Source organism: Bos mutus, chromosome 1 (genome assembly GCF_027580195.1).
Source record: "Bos mutus isolate GX-2022 chromosome 1, NWIPB_WYAK_1.1, whole genome shotgun sequence".
NCBI lineage: Eukaryota > Metazoa > Chordata > Mammalia > Artiodactyla > Bovidae > Bos > Bos mutus.
In genome coordinates this window covers 243,821-256,332 of record NC_091617.1, presented here as the reverse complement: position 1 = coordinate 256,332, position 12,512 = coordinate 243,821, and the positions used below count along the sequence as shown (strand labels likewise).

Sequence of the window (12,512 nt, the reverse complement as noted above, 5' to 3'; positions counted from 1 at the left end):
AGCTCTTCCAGTGTCAGCTCTCTCCTTTTGTAGCCCCTTCTGTTTCTCCCACCCCAACTCCAACCAGTTGTGCCCCCTCCCAGCTCTGAGCACAGACTCTTCACTCTGGCTCTTTTCTCAGACACTGGAAGCTTGACCACCAGGAAGCCCTTGATCTTTCAGAGACGGGATCTCCAGACCCCAGGACCCCAGGAGATCCTGTTGACATCATCTAGGGGCTCATGGAGCCCAGGGTTAGGAGCACATTATCCTGGTTCAACACTTTGGAAGGGGAAATTCTTCCCATAGTTTTCCTAATAAGCCTACAGGGGTTTAAAAAAACAAGGAAAAAACATCCATGCAAAGGATAACTTCTCAATAGGTTATGACACTAGACTCAGTGAAGTTATATTGCATAACTTCGGGGAACATGTGACATCCGCTTTGGTGAGGCCACAAACAGTATGAGGGTTAAATCCATCAAGAATCTGGAATCAGGTCTCAACAAAACTGAAAGGCAAATCATTTATGAAATTCAGCAGAGAGAACTTGAAGTAACTGACTGGAAGCTGAAGCCACTTAGGGTCTAGATGCTGCCCAGTTAGAGTTAGGGAGACAGTAGATGGGCAGTCAGATCCAAATGAAAATACACCACATCTTGGGGTGGCTTTTAAGACCCCTTTCCTGTCTGTCCCTGGTGGCTCAGCTGGCAAGGAATCCGCCTGCAATGCAGGAGACCCCGGTTTGATTCCTGCGTCGGAAAGATCCTCTGGAGAAGGGATGGGCTACCCACTCCAGTATTCTTTGGTTTCCCTGGTGGCTCAGCTGGTAAAGAATCTGCCTGAAATGCTGGATATCTGGGTTTGATTCCTGGGTTGGGAAGATCCCCTGGAGAAGGGAATGGCTACCCACTCCAGTATTTTGGCCTGGAGAATTCCATGGACTGTATAGTCCGTGGGGTCGCAAAGAGTTGGAGACGACTGAGCGACTTTTGCTTCCTCTCTATCTATCTCCTGGATTTGGCAGGACTGTATGTATTCTGCTGGGTTTCCCAAATGGCCCCAGTGCTGAAGAACCTGCCTGCCAATGCAGGAGACATAAGAGACACTGGTTAGATTCCTGGGTTGGGAAGATCCCCTGGAGGAGGGCATGGCAACCCACTCCAGTATTCTTGCCTGGAGAATCCCCATGGACAAAGGAGCCTGGTGGGCTACAGTCCATGGGGTAACAAAGAGTTGAACACGACTGAAGCAAGTTAGCTGCACGTAGGCGTGTGGGCTTTCTGCTACAGACAGCACGTATGCACCTACTTGTTAGTACCTCTGCCACCAAAGAGCTGCTAGAAGGACAAAAAACTGAAGCTGGGACTAATTTTGCCTCATTAGTTGAAGCACACTTTCAAGTTAACACAGTTAAGAGAAGTGTTTTGGCATTTGGACTAATTTGCCTCATTAGTTGAAGCACACCTTCAAGTTAACACAGTTAAGAGGAGTTGTTTGGCAACTTATCCTATAATAAAACTGCATAATATGACAAAAGCCACTACTTGTAATGGTTGTTGAGGATCTTCTATAGCTTTTTAAAGTTATTTCTCTAATACTCACAGTGCTTAAAATTTTGTTAATGACAAATGGGCTTCTCAAGTTCACCAAGTATTTTTTTCTTTGTTTTGTAGTATTTATTTTTGTGAATTTGACTGCATGCAAACTCTTAGTTGCAGCTTGTGGGGTCTAATACCCTGATCAGGGATCGAACCCAGGCATAGGAAGTGCAGAGTCTTAGCCACTGGACCACCAAGGAAGTCTCGTGGTGCTTAACTGTTTTTATAAGAAGAAGAATGATGCACATTTTGTATAATTTGCAGGAGAAATGTTTTAGAAGCTTCAGAAAGAAAGTTGACCTTGCAGAAACATACTGGGTTTCGTTTTTGTTGTTGCTACTTTGCTTCTTTTTCTAATAGCTCATTATTTTCAGATGCATCATTGTGGAAGTATTTTCCTGGTCCAGTATGTCACTCCTACCTGAGGCCTGATGAGACTGTACACTGACATTCAGTTCAGTTCAGTTCAGTCGCTCAGTCGTGTCCAACTCTTTGCGACCCCATGAATGCAGGACGCCAGGCCTCCCTGTCCATCACCAACTCCAGAGTTCATTCAAACTCATGTCCATCGAGTCGGTGATGCCATCCAGCCATCTCATCCTCTGTCGTCCCCTTCTCCTCCTGCCCCCAATCCCTCCCAGCATCAGGGTCTTTTCCAGTGAGTCAACTCTTCTCATGAAGTGGCCAAAGTATTGGAGTTTCAGCTTTAGCATCAGTCCTTCCAATGAACACCCAGGACTGATCTCCTTTAGAATGGACTGGTTGGATCTCCTTGCAGTCTAAGGGACTCTCAAGAGTTTTCTCCAACACCACAGTTCAAAAGCATCAATTCTTCGGCACTCAGCTTTCTTCACAGTCCAACTCTCACATCCATACATGAATTAGAGACCTGCTAAAATGAATTTCGTATACCACTGGTTACTTGTGGATGCTTATATTCTTGAAGAAGCAATTGGTTGGTTCTGAACAGATGAAAAATTAGTCATTTATTAAACTTTAAGAAATATGACCCAAGTTGATTTTTAAAGTTAACAGATTGTCGTGGACATATCAAGTTCTTCTAGGAAAGCTTAATCAGAATGCACATACTCTAATTTGGGAAGCTGCTTTGCCTTGTTCTGTGTTTAAGAATGTTGCTGTTGTTGTTTAATTGCTAAGTTGTGTCCAACTTTGTGACCCCATGGGGTGTAATCCTCCAGTATCCTCTCTCCTTGGGATTTCCTAGGCAAGAATACTGGAGAGGGTTGCCATTTCCTTCTCCAGGGGATCTTCCTGACCCAGGGATCAAACCCATGTCTCTTGCATTGGCAGGCGGATTCTTTACCACTGAGCCACCAGGGAAGCCCTGAGTATGTTACCAAAGCATTACACACTTGAAAAATGACAAAGATATGGTGAACATTAAGGCCTTCCCCTAACTTTTGTCCTTTGTCTTAAGATTTAAAAATTTTTTCCTTAAGATTTTGTCTTAAGATTTAAAAATTTTTAAAAAGTAAATTAACTTTGAGACATGCTTTACATAAAACGAAACACACCCATTTTAAGTCTGCAGTTCTTGATGAGTTTTGGACAAATGCATGTACTTGCTTTACAACTACTGGGCTGTTGTTACTGCTTCTGTTGCTGCACTGCTCCATCCAGATAGAGATCCTTTTCATTGTCCTGAAAAGTTCTTTCATGATTCAGTCACTCACCCTATTTTGAAAAGAAATTTTAAAAACAATTTTTTTTCTTTTCTCATCTATGGATCTACCCCAACACACTTGTGTCTCCTTTTCTTTCCTTTTGATTATTGCTGCTCTAGCAGTCTGCCAGTTTGTTGGATTCAAACAGGGATCTGCTTATTGGCTCTACTGACTAGGCAGAGGGGAATATGCCTTATTATTTTTCTATTTTGTTCTCAGTGACCTCTCACACATCCTCTGAAATCTCCATCCATCCATCCATCCCACCTCCCACCAGCCACCTATCCATTGATCCCTCCCCTACACACCCAGCTATCCATCCATCCAACTTTTTGTTGAATGTCTACCATGAGCCATGGGTCACCAGGAATCCCACCTCCACTTAATTTCTGTTCTAACAGGGAAGCCAGACAATTTAACAACTATGCTGAGAAGGCCATACATTGGAAGTATGGGGCACAATGGGTGACATAGCAGGAGTGGCTGGGAATGATTCTCGGAGAGAGGGAGACATTAATAATGGAGAGGAGGGCAAGGACGGTTGAGTTGGTTAATTATTTCAGGCCTATTTATTGAGCCCTGCAGGCTGGGCCTGGTGGTAGCTGCGAGAGACTCAGACACAGGTGAGTAGGGAAGACATGGGACCGGTCTCATGGGATTCACATCACTGTGGGGTTAGCCCAGGTGGGGCTGGGCCGTGGAGTGATGTTTTAGGAGACACACTCAGTGGAGCACAGGGAAGAGAGGAAGGACAGAGCAAGTTAGAAACACTGCAAATTCCACATGACCAGAGCATGAAAGTCAATCAGGAAGTACAACTTTGAGCAGGGGGTATAGCAATCACTGGGCTCTCAGTTGCTGTGTAGAACGGTATCTAATCTCTAATCAGAATCTTTAAACAGAGACGAGGACTGTAGGCGCCTCATCTCAATCACTTGCAAATAATCTTCTCTGTCTTTCACAAGCATAGTCATGATTAAAATGACCTTTCACGAACAGTGGGGAGGGAGTGCTGAAGAAAATGAGGTATGTGAGAATAAAATCCATCTACCTGATTGCCATGTAACGTTTGGTGAGTCACAAAAGTGAGAATTTCAGATGTGAATTAAGATTGCCAAAAGCACTGGCATATTTGAAATTCCCTGTGTCCTACTTTAGAATCAGAAGACAGGAGAACTGGGAAAGAAAAAAAAAATGTATTTCTTATTTGTATTCTAACTGCTCAAATCATTTTAATGTAAATTATTTATGTAGATTCCATCTGAATTATTGACCTTTAGATGAACTTTATTTGATAGGCACTTGGAGCAAATATTCCACAGGATTCTTTAAATGCTATAAAATAGGACATACCCCAGCTGCTGATTCAATTTTGGTCATAACATGGCCATAGAGTGTATTTGATCCTTTGCAACATTTGAGAAGATGTATTTAGTTAGTGATGAGGTCTGTACAATTTCACGTAAAATTAAAGCTCTGCAAAAAAGCAAACCTCCTCTGGGCACTAAATCTCACAATATTCTGGAAATGACAAATCCTAAAATGCTCGCTGACTGCAAATCAATGTTTTTAGCCTGAGTATTAATAGCTGCATGAAATGTTATACTTCTCTCATCATTTACCACCCTTTGTTTGGATTTAGCACACATTTTGAGTATGCTGATTTTCTTTTCTGGGATGGATGGCTCTAAGCTACTTACCATCAGATGAGAAATGTATTCTATCAAAATCTATTTAAGGAACACATCCAATCAATGGCAAAGGATGCGCTCTGCACGACTCTGCCTGTTTGGTGTCTGTCCTTTTGCCTTTTACTGAGCCCGCTCACTAGGAGGGCTACAGAGATGCTTGAGTCCTGGGCACGTTCATGATTTAGGGGCCTTTGCTGAAGAACTGATGCTTTTGAACTGTGGTGCTGGAGAAGACTCTTGAGAGTCCCTTGGACTGCATGGAGATCAAACCCATCCATCCTAAAGGAAATCAGTCCTGAATATTCCTTGGAAGGACTGATGCTGAAGCTGAAGCTCCAATACTTTGGCTACCTGATGCAAAGAGTCCATTCATTGGAAAAGATCGTGATGCTGGGAAAGATTGAGGGCAGGAGGAGAACGGGGTGGCACAGGATGAGACGGTTGGATGACATCACCAACTCAATGGACATGAGGGTGAACAAACTCCGGGAGATAGTGGAGGACAGAGGAGCCTGGCGTGCTGCAGTTCATGGGGTCGCAAAGAGTTGGACACAACTTAGCGACTGAACAATAACAACATAGCCATCTGCCTGGAGACTAGACTGTGAGCACTCTTAGCTTTGGGATTTGAGCTGAGGCCACCACAGTTACCTGAACTCAGAACCATTCATCAGACATCGTCCATCAGAAGTGAGGCTCTTTGTTGATGTGTGGATTTCTACTCTAGGATCTGAAGGCTTCCCGGGCAATGGGACCAGCCACCCATATTTCTCCAGTTATATGTAAGGGGACCCACTGGAAATCTGAGTTAACTGACAACACAATTCGACTTTATTCCAGGGTTATTTATGAAACAGGACTCTGGACCAGCACACTTCCCAATCCAGTTCTGCTCTGCAGTGGCTCCTAGTTATTCAACAAGATGACAATAAACAGCCTCACCCTCCTTCCCTGGTGGTTAATTAGTGAATCTTCTCAACAGTCAGATTCAACCAACTTGATGCAAATGAGGATTTTCCTACACACTTAGACCTCTAACATACATAAATTTAAAATATGCACGTGCTCTTGAGGAATGACAGAATGAGGCTGCTCTTCAACGGAAAACAGAGGAGCACGTGAATTTCTATGGAAAAATGCCTGATGTTCATCTTGAAAAAGAAGCAGATATCATTCGCAAATAAGAGTGTGAAAGTGGAATTCACTCTGTCGTGTCCGACTCTTTGCGACCCCATGGACTATAGCCCGCCAGGCTCCTCTGTCCATGGAATTCTCTAGGGCAGAATACTGGAGTGGGTAGCCACTTCCTTCTCCAGGGGATCTTCCCAACCCAGGGATCAAACCCAGGTCTCTCGCATTGTTGATGGATTCTTTTACCGTCTGAGCCCAAAAGATATATATATGTATGTGTACACACACATATATATCATTTGCAAATAAACACGACATTATTTAGACCTTTGAGGGCTGGCCAGGAGCACACCACCATTTTTGATCAGACTTCCAGATGAAATTCAAATAGGAGGCTTACAGATAGACTTTCTGAACATAACTGGCCTTTGCAACTTAGTATGTTCCACAGGCATATTTTCTACAGGAAAGAAAATTCCTCAAATTAACAATCAGAAACATTGTTTAGAGGGGTGTGTGTATGTGTGTGTGGGCATGTACTCAGTCATGTCCGACTCTTTGCCACCATGTGGATTATAGACTGCCAGACTCCTCTGGTCGTGGAATCTTCCAGGCAAGAATACTGGAATGAGTTGCTATTTCCTACTCCAGGGGAATCTTCCCGACCCAGGGATGGAACCCGCCTGTGTCTCCTGTGCCTCCTGCATTGGCAGGTGGGTTCTTTACCACTCCCCCACCCAGGAAGCCATTGTTTAGCCGAGCTGAAAGCAAAAGGGATGTTCATCTCAGCATCCTCTCCCTGGACAAAGGAAACACTCCAGACTTCTGATTTCAGTTTTATCCATTTTCCTCTCTGCTACGTGATGCCCCATTAGTGTGGCCGGCAGCCAGTGAACAGTGGCAAGGAACTGGGAGTTTTCAAACCCAGACTGATAAAGGACTGCATCCTTCTGAGACTGCAGAAGTCAAAGGGCTCACAGGCTGACCCTTAGAAATAAAACAACGGAAAGCTTTTCCATAAAGAGCATATTGTGTCGATTTATTAGAGAATGCAGTTAAAAAAAATATCTTGAGGTTAGCCTCTCCAGTTTAAAAGCACTGAACTAGGAACACTTGAACGGCTATGCAAGCGTCTCTTGCTCATTTGTCCCCCACGCCTCACCAGGTCCTGTAAACAGGGTTTGGAGACCGTTCAGTCAGTTTCTTGACAGAAACAGCCAAATGCCTTTTCTTCTTAAAGAAAGCCCTCTTCCCCTTTTCCAAAGCATGCACTGTCACTTGGCATTAGGTATTTCAAAAGGACAAACACTGTTACAGTATCGTAAGGCCAAAAGGGAGTACCCATCGACCAGACATACACAGGACACTAGAAAAAAATTACAAACGTTAACCTAGTGTGACGACTCCACCAGGAATTAATGGGAAAGGCACTGCACCCTTCTTATACCCACTATCCACTTCACGTGCTTTGAATTCAAGTCCCACCAAACATCTGAAAGGCGTTTTCTACAACATACAATTCACGGGGAGGTTAACACATCTGACACTAGTCTTCCATGGCCATATATGTCTCACCCAAGTGCACAACAGGTGTGAATATATACTATCGGCTTTATTTACAAGTTTATCTTGATTTTTTAGTGGGGGTAAAAAAATTAATGATCTCAACTGACTATTCCCCCTGAAAAGGGTTTTGGCTATGATTCATGTTATATAAACTACCACGTCAAAGAAAGAAATGAAACCCACGTATTGTCTGATCTAAAACATCTAAACTAAAATTTCTCACCCACTATAAGTTGGCAGTGAAAGTGCTATTTTCTGAATTTTATAAGCGAAATGCTACACAGGAATTTCAGATCGACTTCTTTTGCAAAAGCACAAGTTGTTGGTTGCATCGGACAGGATGTGGAATGGTGTGTGTATTCCGTGTAGAATCCCCTCCACCCTGTCGTGGGTGCCCTTCCAAAGACAGTCATGAATCTGGAAAGGTGACAGACTTCGCAGATGCCTTCTTATCTCCCCGAAAGATGTAAAACAGCAATGGCGCAACTCTACATAGGAACGAAGGTTAGTTCTGAGAAATCAGTAATATACATGCACAAACATCAGAACATGAAGGGGGAAAATGAAACGCTACAGTTTCCACGTTGCAGTGTTGCTCTCACAACCTTTCTGCACCAGATGCCTTGTGGCTTCGAGTGGTGCCTTTTCCCACCAGGAGAGAGAGTGAGTCTACCTTGTAGACTGATCAGACACAAAGACTCTCCCCGGGGCCCACGGATCAATCTGCCCCTGGCCAAGACAGAACCTACCAGAAGAGAACAAGTACAAAACACTATCGTTACTGGTTTTCTCTCGATGCTCCCAGATGTCCTTGTGCGATCACCCCAGACTCAGTGATTGGCTCGGGGCATGGCCAGGAGCCACGAACACTGACTGAGGCGCAGCGTTAGAACCAGGGGACGAAGCCTCGATTCTCTTCTGAGCAACGTGAACTGGAATTTCCGCCACAGCGGTCACGGCTGCCGCCTCCAAAGCTGTGACCGGCTGCTTCCACAGTAAAAGATGCCTTCTTGCGAGCATGGTTTGGAGCACGTCTTTGTCCGGGCGCCGGTTCAGCTTAAGTGGATGGGTGTGTACTCTGGCCTCCTGGTCTGGATAATTTTGGGCTTCGGTCTCTTCATTCTTTCCATCTCGTCTTCTTCCTCGTTCTCCTGATCGCTCTCACAGACATGGACCACCACGCTGGGGGTGGTGTCGGTGGCTGCATGCAGTTCATACTTTTCCCCTGGAGAAAGAGAATAATTGCAGGGTAACTCAGGCAAGGAGGTAAGGGCCAAAAAAAGCAAGAGCAAAGGGATGTGCAGGCAGGAGTCCGCTCGACCAAGCTTCTGTGCGCATCCACTGGGGACCAAAGGACACAGCTAAACACACTCTGGATTGGTATTTCTTTGGTGGCTCCTTGGCTCAGGGGTAAAGCATCTGCCTGCAGTGCAGGAGACCCGGGTTCAGTCCCTGAGTCAGGAAGATCCGCTGGAGAAGGAAATGGCAAACCACTCCAGTATTCTTGTCTGGAAAATTCCACGGACTGAGGAGCCTGGTAGGCTACAGTCCATGGGGTCTCAAAGAGTCGGACACGCCTGAGCGACTTCAATTTCACTTTCTTTACACATCTCAACACTGCAAATGACTCTGTTTTCAAACACTCTGAGTCCAGGCATATGAAAGGCATGGAAGGAATGTGTATTTAATTACTCTTTGCATGCATGGGCTTCCCTGGTGGCTCAGAGGGTAGAGAATCTCCCTGCAGTGCTGGAAACCCAGGTTTGATCCCTGAGTTGGGAAAATCCTCTAGAGAAGGAATGGTAACCCACTCCAGTATTCTTGCCTGGAGAATTCCATGGATAGAGGAGCCTGGCAGGCCACAGTCCACGGGGTCGCAAAGAGTCGGACACAACCCAGCAACTAACACTTTCACTTTTTTTAGCGTGTACACTAGACTGTCTCTAAACTACCCAGGGGACTTCCCTGGTACGGTGAAAGTGGCACCTGTTCAGGAAAAGATGTTGTATGAATAAAGGCATCAGGTAAGGCCCTCTTGGGCATCTCTCCCCACCGAAGGCTTTCACTGAAGCTCACAGCCCAGGCTAGAGACGGGAAGCATGGGGAAGCCTCTTTGCCCAAAAGAAACAGGTGTGAGTTCTGAGCCAGGTGCTCCAAAAGCATTTTTGATCACAGCATCCTTTTTCACACAATTATCAACCCCCTCAAACCAGGAGTGTTCTGCTGTTGTACGGCAGCCTGAAATTTATCAGGCTCAGTCAAGGGGCTTTTACTCATAAACAAAGTGTTGCCTCTTCTCAAGCCCACACGGGAGACTGGAATGTTATTGTAACTGCCCCTGAAAGGGCTTTCCTTGTGGCTCAGCTGGTAAAGAATTCTCCTGCAAGGCAGGAGACCTGGGTTCAATCCCGGGGTCAGGAAGATCCCCTGGAGAAGGGCATGGCTACCCACTCCAGTATTCTGGCCTGGAGAATTCCATGGACTGTATTAGTCCATGGGGTCACAAAGAGTCAGACACGACTGAGCAACTTTCATTTCACTGAATGGGTGAGGGCTTCCGGGATGGCCCAGTGGTAAGGAATCTGCCTGCCAATGCAGAAGACATAAGAGAGGGCTTCGATCCCTGGGTCAGGAAGACCCCTAAGAGAGGGCTTCGATCCCTGGGTCAGGAAGACCCCCTGGAGGAGGAAATGGCAACCCACTCTAGTATTGTTGCCTGGAGAATCCCATGGACAGAGGAGCCTGGTGGGCTACATACAGTCCATGGGGTTGCAAAGAGTTGAACGTGACTGAGTGACTGAGTACTGAAAGGGTGAACGAGCTTCAATATTCTCAGGGGGCAGAAAGTTAAAGCAGAGGGTCAGATATATCACTCAAAATCTTGGTCATGATCCTCTTTACAAATCTTTATCTCCTGCCAAGGAGGCATAATCCAGAAAGCAAGGGGACGGGATCACATTTGCAAAATCTTTGCAGTCTGGTTGGCTGAAAAGCACAGCTGAAATATGAATTACTATTCAAGCTCATTGTTGGGTAAACTGAAAGCAAATTGATGTCTATTCTCTAAAAGGGCTTCTCAAACAAGACGTCTGTAAAAAAAAGTGGTAGGTTCTAGAGTGTAAAGAATGTTCATTAACAGCACTTCCTGCCCCTGGGACAGTGTGAGTCCTTTCTCTAGGAGGACGTCTCCCTTTTCCCCTCTCTAACATTCCAGAAGTTTCCAACCCTGGGCTCTGCTAATGCACCTTAGCCTGGAGCTGCTCTGAGGAACACTGGCACTTCCAACTTGAACTTAATGCCACGGTGAGCAGTGGGTAATGTGATCTTTGCTTCTACCATAGCGGGAGTTTTCTGTCTGAGAGGTGTTAACAGCAGTGTCACCTTTTTCATATGAAACTGCTGATGGTCCAGGAAAACAAAACTCTCCACTCAGAGGAACACCAGTCAGATTATTGGTCAAGGAGAAAGCTGATGGCCTCAGTGTTTATTGCATTTGCCCCATGGATAGGGCAGAAGTGGGGCTCAAACCTGGTCACCCCAAGACCCCTGCCTGCACCTTCCAGCTCACCCAAACCCTATCGATAGGATGGGAACCACCAACATTTTACTGTTTCCAGAAAACAGGTATTGAGCTCTGCCGATGAGCCAGGCATTGTATGAAGTGCTTTTTACATGATGATCTTGTATATTGCTCACAACTCTACCAGGGAATACCCATTTTCTGGATGAGAAGCCTGAGGCCAGAGTACCTTTCTTCCCAAATGCTCACGCCTTTGTCCCCTCAGAGGCACAGAATCTCTTCTCCACCTCCCCCCCGACCCCTCCCTCCCTGGCAAGCTCAGCGGGCGAGCACCCCTGACTATGGGCCTGTGTGTCTGGGGCTCCTTCTCCTCTTGTGACCTCTGGGTCTCTGACTGCTCACACCTTCAAATGGGCAGGTGAGGACCAGGTTGATGAACAAAATTCCCTTGACTAAAAAAAACTTAACGGAAGTGGGGAAAGGCCCATTTTCCCCTTTCCAAAGTCCAACAGCTCATCCCCGCTTGGAGCGACAGGACCTCTGAGGGGGGGTCATGGGCTGTGCTCGGTGGGTGAGGGGACGGAGTCACGTGATGAGATGCAGAGAGATTACGGTGATGGGTCCCCAGGGCCAGCTTGCCCCTCTGCCTAAGGGAAGAGGCCGGAGATGGGCGGGTGTGCACGCTCCCCGGCAATGGGTGACCCTGATGCAGAGGCCGAAAGCCAAACAGAGACAATTCACAGCACGCGCTGGCATCCATCTGGTGACGGGGTGAGAGGGGTGCTCTGATGGACGCCCTGGGCAAACCTCTGCATGTGTCCTCACCTCCCCCCACCCCCAGTCCTTACCCGAGGGCACGGCTTACCTGGCCCTAGCTTGGAGATAGCGTATAAAAGGTCATAGTTTATGACGGGAGTAGCGTCTTCCACTTGTTTCCAGCCGACCGGCGGCGAGGCGGGAGGAGAGATGAGGAACTGTTTGTCTGGATTCGGAGGGGCCAGGTGCGAGCTGCCTATGTGTAAAGTCTGGAAGAGAGAGGGAGGAGATGTTTCTCGAAGGGGGAAGGACTGAGGCAGCGTGAGGGCACCTCACGACCGCCTGCGGAAGACAGCGCTCAGGGACGCAACCGCGTCCACAGGCTCAGTCCGGGGTGAACCGCCAAACGGCTCACAAGCGGCGGAGAGAGGGAACTTAGATCACCGTGCAAACGTGAGCAGAGCGCCCTCCCGGGGTAGGGACTCATAGGCACCGTGGACCACGAGGAAGGATGCTTGACCTGGACTTACGGGAAAAGACCCTGATGCTGGGAAAGACTGAAGGCGGGAGAAGGGAACGACAGA

The 12,512-nt window shown here is 46.6% G+C and overlaps 1 protein-coding gene across 2 annotated transcripts in view; it reads right to left on the bottom strand.

The window, feature by feature from the left end:
• Window positions 1-7,097: 7,097 nt before the first annotated feature.
• Window positions 7,098-12,512, bottom strand: part of RCAN1 (regulator of calcineurin 1) — a 119,827-nt gene continuing 114,412 nt past the window's right edge. For both annotated transcript variants that reach the window (XM_070365155.1, XM_005901610.3), the window contains exons 3-4: window positions 12,038-12,197; window positions 7,098-8,877 (exon numbers count right to left, since the gene is read on the bottom strand). In XM_070365155.1, the coding sequence (XP_070221256.1) occupies window positions 8,705-8,877; window positions 12,038-12,197 (333 nt within the window). In that variant the 3' untranslated portion in view covers window positions 7,098-8,704. The remainder of the gene's footprint in view (window positions 8,878-12,037; window positions 12,198-12,512) is intronic.